The sequence below is a fragment of the Zeus faber genome (genome assembly GCF_960531495.2).
Source record: "Zeus faber genome assembly, chromosome: 13".
NCBI classification, from domain to species: Eukaryota; Metazoa; Chordata; class Actinopteri; order Zeiformes; family Zeidae; genus Zeus; species Zeus faber.
Window position 1 is genome coordinate 3,960,017 of NC_137198.1, and position 24,482 is coordinate 3,984,498.

Below are 24,482 nucleotides of genomic sequence, written 5' to 3' on the forward strand. Positions count from 1 at the left end.
CATGGTCACTGTCCTTCAACACCGTCCTTTAACATGGTCACTGTCCTTCAACACGTCACTGTCCTTCAACACGTCACTGTCCTTCAACACGTCACTGTCCTTCAACACGTCACTGTCCTTCAACATGCCACTGTCCTTCAACACGCCACTGTCCTTCAACACCGTCCTTTAACATGGTCACTGTCCTTCAACACGCCACTGTCCTTCAACACCGTCCTTTAACATGGTCACTGTCCTTCAACACGCCACTGTCCTTCAACACGTCACTGTCCTTCAACACGTCACTGTCCTTCAACACGCCACTGTCCTTCAACACGCCACTGTCCTTCAACATGTCACTGTCCTTCAACACCGTCCTTTAACATGGTCACTGTCCTTCAACACGCCACTGTCCTTCAACACGCCACTGTCCTTCAACACGCCACTGTCCTTCAACACCGTCCTTTAACATGGTCACTGTCCTTCAACATGTCACTGTCCTTCAACACGTCACTGTCCTTCAACACGCCACTGTCCTTCAACACCGTCCTTTAACATGGTCACTGTCCTTCAACACGCCACTGTCCTTCAACACCGTCCTTTAACATGGTCACTGTCCTTCAACACGCCACTGTCCTTCAACACCGTCCTTTAACATGGTCACTGTCCTTCAACACGTCACTGTTCTTCAACACGCCACTGTCCTTCAACACGTCACTGTCCTTCAACACCGTCCTTTAACATGGTCACTGTCCTTCAACACGCCACTGTCCTTCAACACCGTCCTTTAACATGGTCACTGTCCTTCAACACGCCACTGTCCTTCAACACCGTCCTTTAACATGGTCACTGTCCTTCAACACGCCACTGTCCTTCAACACCGTCCTTTAACATGGTCACTGTCCTTCAACACGCCACTGTCCTTCAACACGTCACTGTCCTTCAACACCGTCCTTTAACATGGTCACTGTCCTTCAACACGCCACTGTCCTTCAACACGTCACTGTCCTTCAACACGTCACTGTCCTTCAACACGCCACGGTCCTTCAACACCGTCCTTTAACATGGTCACTGTCCTTCAACACGTCACTGTCCTTCAACACCGTCACCGTCCTTCAACACCGTCACCGTCCTTCAACACCGTCACCGTCCTTCAACACCGTCACCGTCCTTCAACTCTGTCCTTCAACACCGTCCTTTAACATGGTCACTGTCCTTCAACACCGTCACAGTCCTTCAACACCGTCACTGTCCTTCAACACCGTCACTGTCCTTCAACACCGTCCTTCAATACGTCACTGTCCTTCAACTCTGTCCTTCAACACCGTCCTTCAACACCGTCCTTCAACATGGTCACTGTCCTTCAACACGTCACGGTCCTTCAACACGTCACAGTCCTTCAACACGTCACAGTCCTTCAACACCGTCACTGTCCTTCAACACCGTCACTGTCCTTCGACACCGTCACTGTCCTTCAACACCGTCACTGTCCTTCAACACCGTCACTGTCCTTCAACACCGTCACTGTCCTTCAACACCGTCACTGTCCTTCAACACCGTCCTTCAATACCATCACCGTCCTTCAACACCGTCACCATTATTTAACTCTGTCCTTCAACACTGCCACTATCCTTCAACAGTTACCGTTCTTAAATTTGGTCCTTAAACACTGTCCACAACATAGTCACTGTCATTTAACTCCATCCTTCAACACGTCGCTGTTCTTCAATGTCACTGTCCTTCAATCCAGTCTGTCCAACCCTGCAGGAGACTAGAGCCCAGAGCGGTAGTGTTCGTGTTGCCATGGTTACCTCAGGGATGCGGTACTGGTCCACTCCAGAGCTCAGCTGGTCCTTCAGTGAGCTGTTGGTCTGTTTGATGTTCTGGATCTGAGGAGACAAGACATTAGTATTATATAATAATGACACATTTTGCAGGACTCTTGACACATTGGATGTATACATCTATATGTTTTAAACTTCATTTCATAAGAACGCCTGTGACAGGAAGTCACCGGCTCCAAGCCCTGCTCAGTAGATAGTACACGATCCAGTTTCAGCCAATTTATCTTTGTTTTGATCAAACATCTTGAATGAGAAAAATTAATTTACATCAGAATTCTTCCATTTTGGAGGGAACGTTAAACTCATTGTTTGTACAGTCAACTACCCAAGGCTGATCAGCCAATCACAGCCCAGTATATTGATTAGCAAATCACAACCCAGTACAGTGATCAGCCCTCCACAGACCCTACCTGTCGTTTGATGGTGACCAGCTCGACGTCCAGCTGCCGTATGACCCCCTGGGCAGCGGGGGCGCTAGAGGACATGGCCGCCACGTCCCCCTGGCTCAGGTGCATGCCTTTAGGGGGCTTCTTCTTCGCCCGCTGGAGGTTTTTACCCATCAGCCCCTGAACCTCCCTCTTCACGTGGGCCGGCTTCTCTGCTGCACTGGGCTACAAAAACCCAGCTGTTAGCATCACAGAGTTAATAAACAATAGCGGCCTCCAGTTCCATGTCTTGACAAACCAACACTAGCAGCTCAGATAAAAGTGAAAACAAAGCTCCAGAATGAGGAAACAGAGGTACGAATCAGACAGAGAGAGAGTGAGACAGACCTTTAAGTCACTGGCTTCTTTGACCTCTGACCTCTCAGCTCCTGAAGCTGGCTGAAACAGAAATCCAGACAGTAAACCAGACAGTTTGTTAGTACATTATTTAATTAGTACATTATTATAGAGTACTAATAGTAGTAGCATTAAAAGATTTTATTTGTAATTAATAGTATTTATTAAAACTAGAATTACTTCTGTGTGAGGCTCAGTTCATTTATTTGTCCATAAAAATAGAGATTTGTGAACGTGAAAAGAATTCACTTTTGATTAGCAGCAAAAAACAGCAAAGACTCCCAAAGTATTGTACACAGCCTGTATTGTACAATACTGGTTGGAGCTGGTCGCAACTCTGAACCGTGATAAAACAGAAATGTATAATACAATATCATAGAGAAAGATTTAGATTTGTTTGTTTCCTTAGTTTCTTACTTGTATAGAAAATAAAAAACGTAAACCTAAATCAGAGAATTTTTGCTGAGTTTTTTTTTTGTAATTTCTCCTGCAGACAGCTTTGCGCCGTGCGCACCGGTTCCCAACTCCTGTTCCTGTGTTTTTATTTTAGATTTATTTAAATTTGTTTGTTAGATACTACTAGAGTACTTCACCTCCTAGTAGACACTACTGCAGTGCTTCACCTCTTAGTATATACTACTGCAGTTCTACCTTGTGGTGTGAAGGTGGTGTGGTTTGAGCAGCCACACCTGTACTGGGTCTAGGTAATTGGGCCCAGGATCAGTGTGGCTGTACATCTGTTGCTCGTTGGTTGGTCTAACAGGCAACAGGTAAAACCCCCATCCCCACACTCACTCAGGAGAGGAGCCCTGTCATGACCTGCTGTCCATCTGCTCCAGAGCTTGTTCCACCCAGCCCACTCTCTACAATAAATGTGTTCGTTTCTACTCCATGGTCTGTCTCTCTGTACCGGAGGGCACTGAAAACACCAATTGGGTGGTGTGTGGCAGGCGGAACTGCCACGCAACTCTCAGTAAATACTAATGCAGTACTTCACCTCTTTGAGTTCTTTGGCCTGGTACTCTGCCTCATTGGGAGAGTTTGCAGTACTCCGCTCGTCCTCACTGCAACACAACAAAATAGTAAAACTTTATTATGTTGTTTTTAAAAGCAGAATGTTTGTTTCCATCAGACTTCGCTAAAACACTGACTGTATCAAACTGAAGCCTAAACCAGCGGCAGCTCCAAGTAAAACCTGCAGCAACACCCAGTAAAACCAGCAGCAGTAGCAGCTCCCAATAGAACCAGCAGGAGCAAGACCCAATAGAATCATCAGAAGCAGGAGCTCCCAGTAAAACCAGCAGCAACTCTCATTAAAACCAGCAGCAGCTCCCGGTCGGACCGGCAGCAGCTCCCGGTCGGACCGGCAGCAGCTCCCGGTAGCCTCAATTGACACAAATTTGTTTCAAGAGTTTGTGTGAATGCAGCATCACTTCCTGCTTTGGAGTGCTTTAAACCGGAGAGCCATGTCAACGTCTTCTCAGGTACCGTATTGACCCAAATATAGGTCGACTCTGACTATAAGATGACCCGGGTTTTTGGAAAAATACTTTTTGAAGACCAAATCTTGTTTTTATAAAGAAAATCACTTTATTTGGAAATAATGATCACGCAGCATACAGTCGTATGGAGAATATGCAAATGCAATGCGGATGCAAATTTCACAAGCACGAGTTCCACCCGGAAACCTTAAGCTGCGGAACCAAACACCTGGAAGTCGTTGGGAAGTTAGGAACGTGCAAGGCTTATGACACACAGGAGCTGCCTGCTTCTTTAAGATCAGCCGTGTGGGAAAATGCTGGGTTCCCAGATCCTTTGGATCTGAAGGACTCACACAGGTCACCCAAATTAATGTCAAAAAGCCACATTTGCCTAAAAATTGGGTTGACTGCATCCCCGCATAGAACCAGTAGCTGCTCCTAGTAGAACCAGTACCTTTCCTCCCGGTCCCTCCTGGTCTTCCGGGCGTGGCGATCCATCAGACTAGTTCTGCTGCGACTCTTCTTCCAGGAGTAGTAGAACCGGACCAGACTGGACATGGACTTATCAGGAAGCTGTTCACAACAGGAAGTGACCTCTTACTAAACAGGGGGTGACCTCTTATGGTGACCAATTACTAAACAGGAAGTGGCCCCTTACTAAACAGGAAGTGAGCTCACCATCTGCTGGATGCGGTGGAAGCTCTTGCCGTGGAAGCTGAAGGCCTGCTCGAACAGGACCTTGTCCTCCACCGTCCACTCGTCAGGGAAGGGGGTGAAGTTGGGGAGGTCAGCCAGGGAGTGCTCCACGCTGTGCTTGTGCCAGAACAGCATCCCCAGGGCCTGTGGGACCACACTTCTGGGTCAACATCACCCAAAGCTGCTGCACCTAGTCCCAGACCACCACCCACAAGATGCACCCAGTCCCAGACTACTACCACTAAATCTGGCTGAACCCAGTCCACCACCCAGACCTCACCTGCTCCATGTTGTAGCCGTGCCGCTCCTTGGCGATGGCGATGTATTCGTCCACTGAAAGAAACAAAAAGCACATCAACACTTTGCTACGTCTCTTTCAAAAGCAGCCAGAGGGTCCAGGAAGTTCTGGAGAACATCCAAGAAGCCCTCCAAGATGGCATCCAAGTCAGTCCATTGTTTGTATCAGTACCTGAGGTCTGTGTTTTTATGCGTGATATTTTATGTCATTTGGGCCTGAATTAATGGTGCTTCCCAAGAACAACATCTTCCTATCAAGTTCGGGATCTTCGGATGATACATTTTAATTAGATGTCATTGGATTGCCACAGACTTCTAAATCTGGACTGTTTAAGACCTGGGCTGTTCATGGATCCTCTGGCTGGTGGGTCCTCTAAGTGGACCCCACACTGCTACCTGGTCTGTCCTCAACAAAACAGCGTTTAACTTGGCATCATGTATTTATTTATATCCCTGATATTTATTCTCACTGCAATCCAGGATTAAATCAACAGAATGGCAGCAACAGGGAATTCGCCTCCAGACAACTCTCAACTTCTCCGACAAGAATTCTTGAGTGATATCAGTTTATCAGTCCACTTCGTTAACCGAAGATTTATCACTCAATTGCAAATCAACGAGATCCTGTATCTTCAGACTAATGCTGTTAAATGACTGCTACTGCTAAGACTCTTCCTCGCAGTTTGTAGGTGACGGCGGTTTCAAATTTTATTATTATTTTTTAGTTTCCTCCAACAATGAGGAATTATGAATAAGGGGAATCATAAATATATTTTCATATGTGTGAATTGTCCAGATGCAGGCACAGCTCTCTGTGCGCCCCGATCGCAGAGAGCCCTGCCCCTTTCATATACGCATTGAACAGTCGATTCCGATTCGACTGAAAATTCTGAGTTTGGTACACCCCTGGAAATATTTTATAATAATTGGACACACATGTATGTCTAATAAAGTTCACAGGCACAGAGCCCAAGTGACGAGCAGGAGCGCAGTAAACTGAAAAGTTTCTCCAGAAGTCCTTGAACATAACATGGAAGACAGTCAATGGTGTGTTTATATTTCATATCCTCCTGTAACTTTCACCAGCAAAAGAATTATGGTTTGGAAGCTGTACTGCTCAGGACAGGCGGGCCCTGCAGAGGGTGCTGCATTCAGCTGAACGTAGCACTGGAACTACCCTCCCCTCCCTGCAGGACTTATACACCAGGAGGTGTAGTAGCAGAGCCTGCAGGATCATGAAGGATCCTCACCACCCCAACAACAGACTGTTCCAGCTGCTGCGGTCGGGCAAGAGCCTCCACAGTCACACAGCGAGAACAGAGAGACTGAGACGGAGTTTCTACATCAAGACATAAGAACTGTCAACGCTGACCTCACCAGGGGTCCTAACAAAAAGCACTGAGACACTCACACAGGCCCACTGCCTTACTGTACTGTATGGAGCATACTGTACTGCATTATGTTTTAGGAATCAGTTAGTTAGCTAGGTAGGAATTAGGTTAGCTATTATGTTCGGTTAAGAAATTATCGTGCATAATCTCTAGGTGCGTTGCGAAGACATCGACCAGGTCGCCCTTGTAAAGGAGATTTTTGATGTCAAGGGCACTTGCCGGAAAAATAAAGGTAAAAAAAAAAAAAAAGTAATAATTGACTCTACGGGGTTCTCACCTCCAAGTCCACGTAATAACACTTAACACCAGCTGCTCTGTGCGGCTTGGCTACACATCCGATTCCTGAGGGGATGTCGGCACCACCATCTGGTTTGGTTTGTAGGTGTGAAACAGTTAGACACTGCCCTCTGGTGGTTTAAGTGTTTAAATTAAATTTGTATTGTATTGTACTGTATTTGTGTTTTCGATAAGAACTGAACAACCGGTCTTCAGTGCAGTCTTGTTGTCGTTGTATCAATGGGCGTCTTTGCGGGGTGCAGGGTGTTATGAGAAAAAAATAGGCAGGAAATAGTAGTACTCACGGGCAGTGGAGAAAGAAAAATGCCCAGTAGAGAAGGAAATAGTGGTGGAAGTAGATGGAGGCTTCCGGAAGAAGGACAAACAACAAACATGGCTGCGCGCGCCTCGATGCCGAGGAGGAAACTATGTTTACTGTTTCTCAACAACTAATGCTGCGTTCAGATGGAAGACTGTAGATACGGTGGATATGGATAACGGCATCTCTCTGAACGGCACGGGGGGAGGAAAAAAAACAACAAAACGAGCATGGGAGAGGAATGACAGCAAAACGAAACAAGCAGGGTTGCTATGTTGACGACTGCAATAAAATATATTTTAAAAAATATATATAAATTTCGTGTGTGTTCATGATTAAGAATTTCAGTAATGTTTAGTCATTTTATTAGCGTCTCATTGTCCATATCTGCACCGGACATGATCTGCTACGTAACATCTGACTCATTGCTTCGCAGAGGACGGCAAAAAGTTTAACTTGCGCCAAGATAATAGATATCCCCCCATTCCTGTACGAAAGAACCAGCTCAACGATTCTCGTCTGGAACGTCTCCATTTTCAAATGAAATGCCCCGTCACAAAATCCCGGAGGTGCGTGAAGTCATCCCCTGGTGATGTCATTAGCTTTTATGTACCAATAAATCAACGACTGTTTGTTAAGGTTAACAACAATAGATTCAGGAAATTTCCTTTAAATTTGCATCCCCAGGACCTAACGCACTAAAGAGGGGACGTGGTGTCTGTCCATGGCCCGGTGTGGAGGTGAGGAACACCTTGTCAGGACCTCCATGTTCCTGCGGCACCAGAAGCTTCTACTCACATTTGCTGTCGCTCAGATTGGAGCTGGGGATCCAGACCATCATGCCCAGGTTCTCTCTGTCCTGAGCGGCTCTGGCAATGTCTGCAGCACAAAGAAGGTCGGAAGGAAAGTTTTGAGGAATGTCCTTCTTTACGCAACATGAATCAAAAGCTGAGGCTGGAAAGCTCAGCCAAGCTCCGATGACAGTAGGATGTCACTCAAACAAACACTTCAACACGCATAATACATATAAAGTAATTAAAATAGGTACTTAAAGGGGACCTCTTATGGAAAAACTTGCCTTTTCAGTGCTTGTGCACATTCAAGATTCAAGATTTTTTATTTGTCACATACATATACATACTTTCATACATATATGCAGTGAAACGTTTGGGTCTCCGGTGGGCCTACTAACACACAAACTGTGAAATAAGACAACCCAGTATTTCTCTTGTGAGCTGTCGGTTCAGAAAAGGTGCTGAAAGGACGCGTTTCACATTTGCAGCCAAACCCTTGGGCTTCAGCAGAATTAGAACCAGGGCTGTACCCCACAGAGTTTGGTCAGTTGAATGGGATTTGGCAGTTCGATGTGAATATTAAACTATTCAGAGAGCGTAGCATCGATAAGCTCAGACATTATCGTTAGCGTTGACGCTATTGGAGAAATTCAGAAAATTTATTTTTCTATTTATTTCGGCTAGGTAACACATTTCTAACTTGCAATAAGATGAAGATATTTGTCTAAAAATTATTTTGCTATTATCAGAACTGCTTTATCGCCAAAGATATGCGTGAGGGGGGGCTCCCTCTGCCCGCCTTTCACACACAAGGAGACGAGGGCGCAGAGTGCGTCCTGATCGTCCTCTCTCCTCTCGCGAAATGTGCAGAAAATAAAGCAGTGTTCATTTCTCTTAAAAAAAATAAAAACAAATTTAAAAAAAGAACCGATAAGAGTACCGTTAAAGTACGGGACTGATAAGCAGTCTCCATAAGAGTAGTGGTACGATTCAAATCTTGATGATACCCAGTGCTACTTGTGCCCCAGTCCTCTCCGTTCCTCCAAATAAAACAAGTAAAAAGTGTTTACTTTTTTTTTTTACACCGTGCTCCGTTCACATATATGGATATAAATATTTATGATTCCCCTTATTTATTATTCCCTTATTATCCCTGCGCATTTTCTAAGTTTCTATCTGTTTTATCCTCTTATTATAATGCACACTGACATAAAGGAAAAAAAAAAATCCACTGCTCGACTCGAAGAATCATCAGTTGACTGATGGGTTTCGACTGATGGTTCCACTCGTCCATCTTCAGGGAACATCCCTAATTTGAAAAAGTATGCAGTAAATAGACCGTAGGCTGCTGTGCGTTTCGCCTAACAAAACCAATAAAAAACTGTTTTTATCGCTTTTTTTATTGCCGGGATTAACATTGTTAATCTTCTTGTTTAGCCTAAAAGTACCTGAAACACCAAGAACCGCAACATGCACAGACACGGTTGAGGTCTTGTTAGAACCGGGACTTTTCAAAGGTTTTGTCGTTCCAGTTTGATCAATATCGATCTGCATCTGGTGCAGAAATCAATGAAACTGTACCCTAACCGGAAGTAGAAGAACATTTCGAGGCGTTTCGATTTGTTTCAGGAGCGGGGCACTTTGTGACATCATCAGTGATAGAAGTCCAAGCTTCGTCTCTTGGAACTCATTCACTTCCAATGGCTTGTGCCCTGTGGACTGGGTAACGCTGGATATGCGTAGAAAGACAACCTGAGCCGATGCTGGGTTAAATGAAAATTCAAACAAACTGTAACTCATGCTGCGTTTCACAAAACCCGGAAAACTTTAACCGGTCAAAGAAGCTGTTTTGGTACCGCAGAAACTTCTAAGAAGGGCCGGTTCCTCTTTTGTGTCCGTCCGTCCGGATTGCAATTGAGTATGCAATTTTTTTTTTAAGTTCCTTATCGTCTGTATTATTGACATAACACAATCAATAAATTATTCTATAGTATGAAAACACAACACAGATACAACAAACTGCTCCTTCCTGTAGGCCACACCCACATGTTATGATGAATTGAATTGATATGAATAACATAAGCATCACACTGATGAGCATAAGCCAGCAGCAAACGCCGGCCCTGGGTTTAAACAATCGGGGGGCATGGAGAAGGTGTCTCCATTACGCATGGTTCTGTTCCAGTAGGAGACGTAAAATAAAAGACAAACACACTGTTCTGGCACAAGCATCTTCGGAGAGGGAGACAGGGGTCACTCGCCCTCCCCCCCCCCGGGATGGCGCGCTAGGCGGTTGCCTATTAGGGCTAAAGGAAGAGCCTGCCCTGGACAGCCCTATTGTGTAACGTAACATAAGAAGAAGAAAAAAAAAAAAATGCTTTATATCGCAGGCTTTGCAATTTGAAAATTGTGTTCTGTTCAATTATAATGTCTGTTTTAATTTGATTCAACCACGGTATCAAACAACCACGGCTCTGAATCGTAAGCCTTTCCATGTAATACCGTTCTTACGGTATACATTTATGTTGCAAAATTGAAGATGAAAACCTTAATTCACCTTCACCTCACGTTGTGCGCCGAATTCCGCCATCTTTACACTTGCTCCCATTCACGCGCAAGAAACAAGAACACTGTGTTGTAAATCATTGACGTAAGGAGTTCTGGCGTCAGGGGTTCTGACTTGTTGGATGGATTATTACAACATCTGGTCATGTGCTACCGCGTAGCGCCAACATGAGGTGAACTAAAGTCCACACTACACGCGGTAAAGACGCCCGTTGGTCATTCCCGACATTCATATTCGGGCCAAACGCTAAAAATTTGTCAGCCACGATAAAATCTGGTATAAATTTGTGTAGTCTGATCCCGGCACTACAGAAACTCGGAAAACTGTAATACGTGCCTGGATCCAGTGTATTGCACCTGCAGCTGTATTTGTAGATGTATTTATTTATTTTATTTTCAGACATTTACATTGAACAACAAATCCCCACATGGAACTTTTAAATGAGACTGTAGATCAAATATGAAGATTCAGCAACTGGATTGACTATTCCCTGCCTCAAAATTTGTTCAGAAACACATTTTTGTGGACTGATGAGGTGAAATCCTTTATAATTTACAGACTAAATACAACGGAACCCGGAGGAAGGCTCAAACCCCATAAGCTCACAGAACCCGAAACTTGCGCTCACGAATCCCACTGGCTCGGAACTAGGGGCCCCAGGGGGGTGGCTCCACCCACAACAAACAGCCCGTTTAAGAACAGGATGATTAGAGGCATGTAAGAGCAGCTAGAATGCATCATCTGAACGGAATTTTCAGCAAATAAATTCCAATATTAACTTGTTGAAAATGAGCACAATAGGCCCCCTTTAAATAACATTCATAATAAACCCTTAAATGCTACTTTAGATCACTTCCCGCTCCAGGTCCCGGTGCCTGGAGCTCCGGTACCTGGGTCGTAGTCTGGGACAGCGGCCTGGTACTGGGTTCCGACCCGCATCCCGCCTCCACCTGGACACAGAACCAGGGAAACAGTGAGAAAGAAGAACCAGAGGAAACAGTATCAGCGGCGGCATCTGTCTCGTACCGGGCTCGTCCTCGCTGCTGGAGCCGGAGCTCAGATCCTCCCACGAGTTGCTGCTGTTTCCATTGGAGGACAGCGTCTTGTTCCCTGGGTGGTTCCCTGCAGCTCGGCCTCTCCGTTTCCCAGAGAGCTCCATGCTCTTCTCCAGCATGGCAGGCATCACGGTTAGCTGGAGGCTAACTATCAGCTGCTGCTCCACGGGGCGAGGCTAAAGGCTAAATGTTAGCTGGAGGCTAACTATCAGCTGCTGCTCTATGCAGCGAGGCTAACGGCTAACGGTTAGCTTGAGGCTAACTATCAGCTGCTGCTCTGTGGGGCGAGGCTAACGGTTAGCTGGAGGCTAACTACCAGCTGCTGCTCTGTGGGTCGAGGCTGGAGGCTTTCTATCAGCTGCTGCTCTATGGGGCGAGGCTAAAGGCTAGCGGTTAGCTGGAGGCTAACTATCAGCTGCTGCTCTATGGGGCGAGGCTAAAGGCTAACGGTTAGCTGGAGGCTAACGATCAGCTGCTGCTCTATGGGGTGAGGCTAGACGCTAACGGTTAGCTAGAAGCTAACTATCAGCTGCTTCTCTATGGGGCGAGGCTAAAGGCTAACGGCTAGCTGGAGGCTAAAGGAAACGACGAAGTAATGATATCAGGTTGAGCAGTTGGGTCCAAAGCCCCCTGGTCCCGCTGGTCCTCCTGGACTCCACGGCTGCAGCAGAACGGGGTGAAAGATAAAAGGTCCGCTCCGACTGGAGGAAAGTTTCAGCGACAGTGGCGGACTGGGCGCTAACCGGAAATGACGAAGCTCTCCTCCGCTAGAGGGCGCCGCCGCTTCCTGTCGAGCGCTCCCTCCTGAGCCGTCGCTAAAGCGGTTCATCCGCTGGGCTCCACCTCTCCGTCCCCGCTGGGCTCCACCTCTCCGTCCCCGCTGGGCTCCACCTCTCCGCCTCCGCTGGGCTCCACCTCTCCGTCCCCGCTGGGCTCCACCTTTCCGCCTCCGCTGGGCTCCACCTCTCCGTCCCCGCTGGGCTCCACCTCTCCGCCTCCGCTGGGCTCCACCTCTCCGCCTCCGCTGGGCTCCACCTCTCCGTCCCCGCTGGGCTCCACCTCTCCGCCTCCGCTGGGCTCCACCTCTCCGTCCCCGCTGGGCTCCATCATCTCACGACACCGTGTCGTCGTTTGTGTTTTATTTTTATTTCCGCTTTGATTCGTGTGATTGAAGGTGTTGATGCATTTTAAAGAGTGTGATGCAGGAAGCCGCCGCCGGGAGGCGCCACGGCCCTTCCCCTCCTCGGTGCACATACTGGAAGTACTGTGCAGGTGTTTTTATTGAGCTCAATATGATTTTATTTATGGATATTAAATTATTAAATTAATGAGACAGGCAGACAAAGTGTTGTGGAACATCTAAAGTGCCTACAGCCTTTGCACAGCACTTTATTCAAATAGATATAAATTATATAAATAGAAATGTAAATAAATAGATGTAAAGATGTTTATTGTGAACTGTAGGATAGTGCATGTTATTATGGGATGTAATCTCAGGCTGCTTCTTTAAATAGCTGCAGTTCGCTATGTTCGCTATGCAGCTCGACACCAAAACAAACTGTTGCACGTCTGCAAAAAAGGACACCCTGGACAGAGACGTCACATGGCCCACTGGAATGAAGCTCTGGCCAGCAGAGCGACAGCGTGACGCGGGTGGCCGATGGAGGGCTTTAAAAAGCGGCCACGGACTCAGGGAACGGGCTTTGGCTCAGGAGAGAGAGAGCGACAGAAGGACAGAGCAACAGAAGGACAGAAGGACAAAAGGAAACAGCGACAGAGCGACAGAGAACCTCTTAGGGCTTCATATGGATCCAAGTGCTTTTACTTCGCTGTATGGATTCAACAGAAATCAGTGATTTGCTGGAAGGTGTTGTTAGAAAGTGTGGTTTTTTGGAAGGTGTGGTTAGAAGGTGTGCTTGGGTGAAGCCATGCCCTGGGTCGTGGGGCCACAGCACTGCTCAGACTACCGGTCGGAGCAGCAGTGCCGGCGCACCTCTTTGGCCTTTTACCAGGCAGTGCGGGACCAGCTGCCGGTGTGGCTGTTGGAGGACATGCGCAGCATGGAGGCGCTGCACTGGGAGGAGGGCCGGGCCGCCACCTTCACGCCGTCTGAGGCGCTGCTCTACTCGCTCGTGCATGACCACCAGCCGTACGCGCGGCACCTGCTGGCCAGATTCTCTGTTCGTGCACTGGAGCCGCCAGGGCCCAGCTTCCGCTGCTGCGCAACCTCCGCCGCGCCGCACCTGGCACTGGCTGTGCGCCACAACAGACTGCACATGCTTAGAATGATCCTGGACACGGCGCGGCATTTTGGCTCAGAGGAGCGGCAGGAATACCTGGACAACAACATGTGTCCGCATGACGTGCACGGAGGAAAGAGCGCTGTGCATGTTGCCTGTGACCTTGTGCGTCCTGAGTGTGTGCTGCTGCTGCTCGCACACGGCGCTTCTCCATACGTGACCGACCTGGCGGGGGAATGTCCCTTGGACTGTGTGCTGCAGCAGATCTGCAAGGGACCATCCAACCTGGAGACAGACGTCCACAGGACTCTGCTGTGTCTGGGATACCTGCTGCTCTTCATGCCCAAGGTGCGCTTCCAGCGACAGGATGAGTTGCGGAGCCGTGCTGAGCTGTGGCGGACCCTGGTCGGAGAAGAGACCTTCAGCTGGCTGGCGGCGCTATCTCCTCCACCACTGTTTGTCCAGGCCATGCAGAGCCTGAGCCGCTCCGTCTCTGCGGAGCAGCTCGACTCCCTGCCAGACTTTCTGAAGCCTCTGGACTTCAGGTTGCAACAGGATGCTACTCTGTGAACCGACCGTATGGTCTGGACAGGTACCACCTGGTCTGGACCTGTACCACCTGGTCTTGACCTGTACCACCTGGTCTGGACCTGTACCACCTGGTTTGGACTTGTACCACCTGGTCTGGACTTGTAATCTTGAATCTTGAATCTAATCCTGGTCTGGACTTGTACCACGTGGTTTGGACCTGTACCACCTGGTCTGGACTTGTAATCTTGAATCTTGAATCTAATACCCGGTCTGGACTTGTACCATGTGGTTTGGACCTGTACCACGTGGTCCAGACTTGTACCACCTGGTCCGGACCTGTACCACCTGGTCCGTACCTGTACCACCTGGTCCGGACCTGTACCAACTGGTCCGGACTTGTACCACATGGTCTGGAGTTGTACCACCTGGTTTGGACCCCTGAGCTCTCCATCCATTAACTGTCCATGTTTGTTTTCCGCCTCCTTGACATTTCATTGAATAAATAAATATATTTTCCTAAAACTGTTGTTGTTTGTTCTGGGGAACATCCCCATTTGAACCCAGTCATCTGCTACAGTATAAAATAATATAATATAAAATATAATATAAGAAGCAGAGTTTAAATGCAGTGTCTGAACATGGAAACAGGAAGTCAAAACATGTTAAAGCTTTGGCGCATTATTTAACATGATTTTAAATAACGGGAATATTCAATAAAATGAACAGAAACAAGACAAAACTGGAAGTAAATGTTTTTGAGCAACACTGGAAATAAAACACAAAAATAAAAATAACACATAAGTACACATTTCTCTATGTACACTATGACCAGTACTGAGCCCAGTATAGTCAGTACTAGTAAGTATATAGTAAGTACTAGTTACAGTACTGAAATACTACTAATACTACCGGTGCACAGTAGTAACAGTGGTAAAGTGTCTTACAGTGATAACATCAGTCTATAATAACAGTATGAATAATAAGGTGATAGTACTAATGATCCTAATAGAAGTAACAACGGCGTCGATATTTAAGGTGTTATTATAGTGTCTGTGCTGTACAGTCCATGTTTATAATCCAGGTGTAAAGTGAGGGCGGGCGGGGCTCAGCTGACAGGTGCTGGGGTTGGGTTAGGTCATGCTCCGTCGTGCACCGTGGAGGGATGAGCCTGATGGTGCTCAGCTCTTCGCGGGTGGGCGGGGCTCTCCAGGATGCCGTTGATCTTTGTCCACATCCTCCTCTTTGCAACTACCTCCAGACTGTCCAGTTCAAGCCTGACACCAGAGCTGGCTTTCCTCACCCTCCTCACCAGCTTGTTATGCCTGTTGGCCACGCCCACCTTGATGCCACCTCCCCAGCACACAAAGACAAAGAGGAGTGCACTTGCTTCCATCGACTGGTGGAACATCTGCAGCAGCCTATTGCACATGTTGAAGCCTCCTCAGGAGGACCCACTGCTCTGTCCTTTCAACACAAGACCAAAGAGGGTCTTGTGTTGTGGGTCGTGGTCATTGATCCAGGCCTCCATGTCCTGGTCGTTGATCCAGGCCTCCATGTCCTGGTCGTTGATCCAGGCCTCCATGTCCTGGTCGTTGATCCAGGCCTCCATGTCGTGGTCGTTGATCCAGGCCTCCATGTCCTGGTCGTTGATCCAGGCCTCCATGTCGTGGTCGTTGATCCAGGCCTCCATGTCCTGGTCGTTGATCCAGGCCTCCATGTCGTGGTCGTTGATCCAGGCCTCCATGTCCTGGTCGTTGATCCAGGCCTCCATGTCGTGGTCGGTCTCGCCGTCGGCTGCTCTGCAGAAAGGGCTGGATGGTGTTAAAAACACAAAAAATCATCTTGGTGCAGCAGGTAGATGATGGCATCATCCACGCCGATGTTGGCCAGGTACACAAACTGCAGGGGGTAGAGGAAGTAAATCTCCCGGGGCCTGAGGTGCTGCAGGACCAGAACCACTTGAGATGTTGCAGAACCAGAACCACCTGAGATGCTGCAGAACTAGTCTCTCAAAGGTCTTGGTGAAGTATGAGGTCAGTGGCACCGAGGTGGACGCTCCAGGGCGGTGGACTCTCCAGGGCGGTGGACGCTCAAGGGAGGTGGACGCTCAAGGGAGGTGGACACTCCAGGGCGGTGGACTCTCCAGGGAGGTGGACGCTCCAGGGCGGTGGACGCTCCAGGGAGGTGGACGCTCCAGGGCGGTGGACGCTCCAGGGAGGTGGACGCTCCAGGGCGGTGGACGCTCAAGGGAGGTGGACGCTCCAGGGAGGTGGACGCTCCAGGGAGGTGGACGCTCCAGGGCGGTGGACGCTCCAGGGAGGTGGACGCTCCAGGGAGGTGGACGCTCCAGGGCGTGGACTGTCCAGGGAGGTGGACGCTCCAGGGCGGTGGACGCTCCAGGGAGGTGGACGCTCCAGGGCGGTGGACGCTCCAGGGCGGTGGACGCTCCAGGGCGGTGGGCGCTCCAGGGCGGTGGACTCTCCAGGGAGGTGGACGCTCCAGGGAGGTGGACGCTCCAGGGAGGTGGACGCTCAAGGGCGGTGGACGCTCCAGGGCGGTGGACGCTCCAGGGCGGTGGGCGCTCCAGGGCGGTGGGCGCTCCAGGGCGGTGGGCGCTCCAGGGAGGTGGACGCTCCAGGGAGGTGGACGCTCCAGGGAGGTGGACGCTCCAGGGAGGTGGACGCTCCAGGGCGGTGGACGCTCCAGGGAGGTGGACGCTCCAGGGCGGTGGACGCTCCAGGGAGGTGGACGCTCCAGGGCGGTGGACGCTCCAGGGCGGTGGACGCTCCAGGGCGGTGGACGCTCCAGGGAGGTGGACGCTCCAGGGCGGTGGACGCTCCAGGGAGGTGGACGCTCCAGGGCGGTGGACGCTCCAGGGCGGTGGACGCTCCAGGGAGGTGGACGCTTCAGGGCGGTGGACGCTCCAGGGCGGTGGACGCTCCAGGGCGGTGGGCGCTCCAGGGCGGTGGGCGCTCCAGGGCGGTGGACTCTCCAGGGAGGTGGACGCTCCAGGGAGGTGACGCTCAAGGGAGGTGGAATGAGGGATGAGATGAGGGAATCAACATCAGTTTGGGTCAGGTAACAGAGTTGGAGCATTTTCCAGAAAGACACAAAGACTAAAAGTTCCAGTTTTATGTAAATATGTTTATTTGAATGGAGGAAAATATGATAAAACACATGAATGACACGGAAACTGTTATTCTCTCCTTACATCCAGCATAACTACACGCAGTCGTACTCAGTAGTACTCAATAATACTCAGTAATACTCAGTGATACTCAGTAGTACTCAGTAATACTCAGTAGCACTCAGTGATACTTTACAGTCAAACCAATTATTTGTCTAATTATTCAGGCCAACAGTCGGTTGTTATGGCAACAGGGTCCTAAACAAGGCTGGAACAAACCCATTCAATGGTTTCAAGCAGATTGAAGATTGGTTTAAAAGGTTAAAATGTGTTTGCATGGATCCAGCCCATAATAAGTAGGATGCAGTTAGAAGAGTAATAAACACGATGCTGCTGAAAGTGAGTGAGTGTTAAATTCATGCCGTCACCTAGTCCACGCTGTGAAATTCTATATTTTCTAGAACGTTTCATCGTGTCGACAGGACGTCACTGAAGAAACTTTGATAAATGAGAAAAGATGAATGGAAGCTCCGCCCTTTCTCTCTCTCCCTCTCCCATCTCTCTCTCTCGCTCTCTCCAGTGCCCCCCCCCACAGCACTTTGCAGCTTGCTGCGCCAACTTCCTTTGAGAGGAGGAGCTTATTTGTCGAACAGGAAGTTCCTGTCTGAGCAGGAAGCGAGACAGAACAGGAAGTTGCCACTAGATGACTTCCCATTCGTCTTCCTGATCCGTGGAGCTGGAGGGGCGGAGCTTAGCGGGGCGTCGCCGGAGGGGCTTGGTGAGACGACGACAGAGGCAGCCGCTGGGGGTCACTGCCCACAGCTCGTCCTCTGGAGAGACTGGAGGGAGGAGCGGGGGCAGGGGCGTGGGGGGAGGGCAGGGGCGGGGGGGCATAGGTTAGTTCAAGTTCAAGTAGATTCAACTCATTGTCATGGCACAGAGCACAAGCACTGAAGCAACCAAATGCGTTTTTCTGTGTTTTTACATCCGAGTAACTGACGTAGCTTGGGGGGGGGGGGTGCACTGTGGCTTTTACAGATGGCGCCGAGTCGTTCGGGACCGTCGTCAAAGTTTTACGACAAAGACTTTTTAACGAGCAATCCAGTTTACAACGTTTAAATATGAGGCTCTGCAGTAAAAATATTATTATTTGTTATGTATGTTTTATATAAATATAGTGTTTATTGTTATATGCACTTTCCATGTTTTGATATAGAACGTAAAGAGGTTGGTTCATCCACAGAATGATGGTGAAAATACCATTAAATACATTTTGATTATTTTTTTGTTTATCTTTTCAACAACCAAATCAAAGCTTGGATACAACTCAATGCTCTGCTTCTTAAACAGAAAATCTTTCTTTAAGGTAAAATTTGAGTAAGTTGGCAAACTGTTATTAATCACAATTAATTATTTGACAGCCCTGCTATCGAGAATTATATCGATACTTATAACTGTATACTAAACGAATAAGGCACCAAAAAAACGGTTGCTTCCGTGGGATGGGAATGTCCCGGTCATGGTCCGGCACGTCCGCTTTCCTCACACGGAAAGCTGTTGTTCTCCAGGGGCGCCGGGGCCCCACATGAACCCAGTGCTCCATGAACCGCTGCGTCCTCAGTGGTCACGCACATCAGATCGAACCACATCAAGCCACGACAATCCTAAAAAGTTGAACGACGACTTTAAAACTCTGACTGACTGTCCTGGAGCCTGGAAGACAGTTGTTCAGTCGGTACCTTAGAACTTCCCGCGATGCGAAAACACCTTCTGTGAGCGATGGTAGTTTCTCGGGGTTTTGTAAAACGCAGCACGGGTTACAGTTTTCCAAGTTTCATTTAAACGCAGCATCAGCTCAAGTTGTCTGTCTACCATTGGTAAACGCTGTACATTCCACAAGGCGCAAGTTGCTGGATGCAAAAACTTCCAAGAGACAAAGCCTGGACTTACATAACTTCCAATGACGAGGATTAAGGTCAGGGTCACAAAGAGCCCGCTCCTCAAACAAACCAAATGGCGCCGACATTCTTCTACTTCCAGTAAATTCACAACAGTTTTTCACTAATTTCTGCTGCAAATCAACATCTATGTTGATCAAAAACTCGGACAATAAGATGTGAAAATGTGAATTGTCCCTGTTTAACCCTGAGGGCCAGACCCCAGATAAACTCCTCCATCGTGTCGGCTTCTTCCCCACAGCTTTCAAGACATCGACGGTAAAAGCTCAACCTCAAGAAATCCAATCCAGGTGTCTCAGAGCGAAGCAATGCCGGACCCATTACTGAATGACCTTTCCTTTGGTAAACTTTTCGTCAAAATAGTTTTTAATCAACTACTTGGATGTTAGAATGTTGATCTAACCAACAACGGCATTTTGGAAAAGCTCCAATCTGATTATGGAGCGAACCGCCGCACAGAGACCACCCTAGTGAAAATTGTAATCCACCTGAAGATTATTGTGGATGCAAACAATGCTGCTGTCCTCCTCTCAGACCTCGGTGCAGCACCCCATCCAAACGGGCACCACATTTCAACGGACAGACTTGAGAAATGGGCGGGTCTCTCTGAGCGCGTATTTGCTTGGTTCCAGTCATATCTTACTGATACAGTGTTTTGTCAGCCTCGGTGCTTATGTGTCAGGGACCCATGGTCCTGAATATGGTATTTCTCTGGGAAGCATGCTCTGCCCAGTTTTGCTTTCATTATATCACCATGTCAATGACCATTTTTATGCTGATGCTACACAATTGTAAATCTGTCAAATGGCCCCAATGCACTGCATTCTCTCGTTGCCTGTCTCACTGACTATCTCATTCATATATGGATGGGAAAAAACCTTAAAGCCAAATGAGGAAAAACTGAGATTCTTCAGAGAGCACCAAACCGCGCTCCGTGCTTGGTGGTCACTGAAAAGTGATTAAAAGAGATTAAAATATCACAAACATGGGAGTGATTTTAGACTCATTTCAACAAGGTCATTAGAAAATCCTTTTTTCGTCTCGGGAAAATCGCCAAAGTCAGACCGTTTTTAACTTTAAGATTCTGAAATATTCACCGACGCTTTTATCACGAGCCGTTTAGACTATCGCAATTCCCTTTTTACTGGATTACCTAAAACATTTATAAGAAAGCTACAGCTAGTCCAGAGTCTTAACTCGGATCACAAAACTCACGGTTCGGATCGTACCACGGTTTTGAGTCACGGATCGCATCATTTTTCCAATCAGCAAAACAAAAAAAACTAAAAAAACACACAAAAAAAAAAGGAGATAAATATTAAATAACTTTGCTTTACATTTATTCTGTAAAGCACTTAAAGCAAAGACCTTTTGCCCATGGTCTTAAATGAAAACAACATTCTGGATGTCCAATGTTTAATTTAAATCTTAACATATATAAAATATTTAATACTCAAGTGCAACATGAGGCGCGTATGATTCCTTCTTACTTTAAACATGGTAGTGAATGAAATAATATGATTAGATCTGCCCCCAGTTACTGAATTAAAATCCAATAACAGTAACCACTATCATGTTTAATTTCTCACGTTCATAACAAACTAAATTTCATGGAAATCGGTTGAGAATGAAGCGAGGTACAGTCGCTGTTGTAGAGAAGTCTGCGTCTCTCAATACATCAATCCATTCCATTTAAACATACGTATTATCTTCAGCACCAACCCTATGGAGTCCTGATTTGTAAAGAAAACAATCGTTTCTCAATAAGTCACTTTGAGTCCAGTCGACGTGAAATCCTTATAAATAATGTTCTTTTTTTGTGGTGCAATAAATATAAAGAAAATATTTCATAAAACTTCATAGATAGAAGAAATGCTTGGGAGCTGTAAGAGCCGCCTCTTTTCAGGGATCAGGATTGTCCCTCTCGTTGAACAAAGAGACAAACTCTTCTACGCGACTGCGAGTGTCTCTGCTGCTGCGTGTCTCTGCTCCTAACCCTAACCCGAATCCAACTTTTTTCCTAATTCTACTCATCACATCACAGCATTGTGTTCTGTTTCACATTATTATCTTATCTTTGATATCACGATCCAAACCGTATCCCTGGGTTGTGTCTTGTGAGCTTGCGCCGTCACGTCTCACAAGCTGCCGGTCTCTGCTCTGCCCTCTCAAGTGGACAAATCAAGTGACACATGTTGTAGAATACGTCATTTTATTGAATCGGAGCGCACCTATTATTTCAGTGATTAGAAGGCACAAGCTGCGCTCCAGCTGAGCTCCGGCTGCCACGGCCCGGGCTTCGGTTTTTCACTATAACGGTTCAATTCTGCAATTGATCTGCGGTTCACGTGCGAGCCAAACCGTGGGGGGCGATGTGTTACGGATCAACTATGTTCCGTTACGCCACTAGTCCTAACTACAACAAAGAAAAGGGGGATGGTAGCTCAGGCGGTAGAGCTGGTGGTCTAGTGATCTAAAGGTTGCTGGTTGGATCCCAGGCTCCTCCTGCTAGCATGCTGTAGTGTCCTTGAGCAAGACACTTAACCCCTAATTGCTCCTGATGGCTGCGTCCGTCGGTGATTGAACAATTGTAAGTCGCTTTGGATAAAACCGTCTGCGAAATGTAATTAATTAAAAAAAAAACGGAAGACATTCCCCCACCGCTTAAGACGCTGCACTATCTGTAGCTTATCCAACAGATAGTAAAGATCTCTTACTTTTTTAAAGCTTTAAATGACCTTGCTCCTCCCTACACCAGAGATTTCCTGTCATTTAATGCTGCAGCCGGATCACGAAGCTCCTCCGCTGCTTCTCTTTTAAATGTTCCTTATCTGTCCCATAAAAGAAGCAGTCAGAGTGCCCTCTGTTTTTATGCCCCTAAAGGGTGGAACTCGCTGCCTCTGGATATCAGGATGGCACGCTCCGCCTGTATTTTTAAAAGGAAATGAAAGACCCATCTTTTTAATCTGGCTCTGAACTTGGAGTAATGTTATAGCTTTAGTTATTAAGTTCCATTCATTGTTTTTTTTACATTATATTTTATCCCTTGATTCTATTGACTTCAATTTATTGATTTTTAACATTTTATTGTTAAATTGTTGTGATTTGTCGTGTTTTTTGATTTTGCTATGTGAAGCACTTTGGGCTGCATGTTTGTATGAAAGGTGTTATATAAATAGAGTTGAGTTGAGTTGAGTTGTTGTGTACTGTGTGTACTTGCTGTGTACTCACCAGTTAGCCACTGAGCTCGTCCTGGTATCTTCTTCCAGTAATCTCCAGCAGGGTTCCTCCGGCTATTGCCGTAGCGACGGGCGATTTCTCCGTTTGGACACCGAACCCAAACGCTGCGAAAACTCAGAACTAGCTGACTGGCGACCAGGCCTGCAGCACGGGGGGTTATTACCAATAATAATGTGATCATATTGTTCACAACAACAACCTGATGATTCAATCTATTGTGTGATACTCCACCTAAAAACAACTTGACTTTCATGCGTTTTTCCAAAGGTCTTTCAGTACTACAGCACCATTCTACAATACTACAGTAGTTCAGTCGTACTGCAGTACTACAGCAGTACTACAGTAGAAGTACCTGGAACCTGCTCCCAGTCCGTCCCCACAGGCATCTCCTCGCTGAGGCCGGTTCTGACGTGGACGCTGCCTCTGGAGTCCAGAACCCAGAGGATCCGGTCGTTAGGACTGGAGTGAATACTGAGCAGCTGCACCCCTGCTGGCTGGAGGGGGGGAGGTGGGGGTCTGTGATTTATATGCAGATTTCATTTTACTCATTAGGAGCTCTGCGGCTCTACAGAACCGGGGATCAGGGTGTGGTAAGGGTGGAGGTTAGAGTGGGGTGAGGCTGGAGGTTAGGGCGGGTGTCATACCTGTACGGGTGGCTCTATGCAGATCCAGGCAGGAAGCATCATGCTGGGGTTCAGTGGTTGGGTGCCGACCCTGAAGTAGACCATTCCGTGCGCGTCCACGGCCCAAACGTTTTGCGTTCCACACGACACGCTCAGCAGCCGCACGCCCCCTGGGAGGGGGGGCAGGCACTGTTACTCCAACGGAAACAACCATCAATTTTATGTTCTTTAAATGGCGGTTCTGCTTTCAGCAGCTTTTAGAGAGAAATACAGATTGAAAACTATGTTAACACCATGTTTACTGATCACCATGGAAACACATCAGACAGAGCTGTAACACTTGGACTGTAACTGTCACAGACAGGCAGACAGACAGACAAACAGACAGACACAGACAGACAGACAGAAAGACCCACACACACAGACGCACACACACACACAGTCATACAGATACAGACAGACACACAGTCAGACAGATAGAGAGACACAGTCAGAAAGATAGATAGAGAGACAGTCAGACAGACAGACAGACACACAGACAAACAGACGTGCAGGCAGGCAGGCAGGCAGGCAGACAGGTCAGTCATGTGATAACTGACAGTGAGGAACAGGGATAAAAACAGCCACACACACCCACCCACATACCCACACAGCTATATATACTTTATCAGCTGGAAACTACATAACAGTATTATTGGCTGGAGCTCAATGCCAAAGTTCACAGCCGTGAATTTAGGAGGGCCCTACCTACAGACATATAGGTTTCTGTAATGATGTTTTATATACTGCCACCTAGTGTCACATGCTGACACCAACTGTTTGGTGCCTTGGGTCCAAATGTCTTTTCAAGAGAGGGTCACATTATTTTGCTAATTTGTTGCAGGGAAAGTCTTGGTGAAATCTAATGTGTGATCCACTGTGATCTACTGTCACACACTGATCTACTGTCACACACTGATCTACTACGGCAAGGCAAGTTTATTTATATAGCACATTTCAACAATAAGGCAAGAAAGCAGAGAAAGATGCAAAGTAAAATACATTCTGTAAAAGGACATAGAATGCATAAAGTAAAAAAATAGAATACATAGAATGCGTAAAAGTTACAGTGCAGTGCGTGAAATGAATCAAAGAAACCTTGTTTTACTCTTTGTTAGAAATAATTTCCCTTATTTGCCGAATAGCGCCTATTCCCTGAATAGCGTTTTACCGCGTAAAGGCCAAATCCTTCGATCACTGTGATTTAATGTGATACATGTTTAGATAATCTGGGGAAATATCAA

At 47.4% G+C, this 24,482-nt stretch overlaps 3 protein-coding genes across 5 annotated transcripts in view; 1 reads left to right on the forward strand and 2 right to left on the reverse strand.

Moving 5' to 3' along the window:
- The window catches only part of rcor1 (REST corepressor 1), a 13,907-nt gene extending 1,583 nt beyond the window's left edge, over positions 1–12,324 (reverse strand). The window contains exons 1-10 of the mRNA XM_080012776.1: positions 11,452–12,324; positions 11,316–11,375; positions 7,864–7,944; positions 5,063–5,115; positions 4,765–4,926; positions 4,541–4,659; positions 3,603–3,669; positions 2,597–2,647; positions 2,234–2,434; positions 1,791–1,868 (exon numbers count right to left, since the gene is read on the reverse strand). Of these exons, the coding sequence (XP_079868902.1) occupies positions 1,791–1,868; positions 2,234–2,434; positions 2,597–2,647; positions 3,603–3,669; positions 4,541–4,659; positions 4,765–4,926; positions 5,063–5,115; positions 7,864–7,944; positions 11,316–11,375; positions 11,452–11,608 (1,029 nt within the window). The 5' untranslated portion in view covers positions 11,609–12,324. The remainder of the gene's footprint in view (positions 1–1,790; positions 1,869–2,233; positions 2,435–2,596; positions 2,648–3,602; positions 3,670–4,540; positions 4,660–4,764; positions 4,927–5,062; positions 5,116–7,863; positions 7,945–11,315; positions 11,376–11,451) is intronic.
- An 869-nt stretch (positions 12,325–13,193) lies between these two features.
- Positions 13,194–14,757, forward strand: ankrd9 (ankyrin repeat domain 9). Its single transcript, XM_080012806.1, has one exon. It carries the CDS (start codon positions 13,409–13,411, stop codon positions 14,288–14,290), a length of 882 nt encoding a protein of 293 aa, XP_079868932.1. The 5' UTR covers positions 13,194–13,408; the 3' UTR covers positions 14,291–14,757.
- A 2,624-nt stretch (positions 14,758–17,381) lies between these two features.
- Positions 17,382–24,482, reverse strand: part of tecpr2 (tectonin beta-propeller repeat containing 2) — a 37,852-nt gene continuing 30,751 nt past the window's right edge. For all 3 annotated transcript variants that reach the window (XM_080012826.1, XM_080012827.1, XM_080012825.1), the window contains exons 24-27: positions 23,221–23,369; positions 22,929–23,070; positions 22,568–22,717; positions 17,382–18,217 (exon numbers count right to left, since the gene is read on the reverse strand). In XM_080012826.1, coding sequence (XP_079868952.1) covers positions 18,078–18,217; positions 22,568–22,717; positions 22,929–23,070; positions 23,221–23,369 — 581 coding nt within the window. In that variant the 3' untranslated portion in view covers positions 17,382–18,077. The remainder of the gene's footprint in view (positions 18,218–22,567; positions 22,718–22,928; positions 23,071–23,220; positions 23,370–24,482) is intronic.

Bases quoted from the DNA above. Each gene is read 5' to 3' on its own strand.
- ankrd9 (XM_080012806.1), top strand. From the start codon at position 13,409: ATGCCCTGGGTCGTGGGGCCACAGCACTGCTCAGACTACCGGTCGGAG.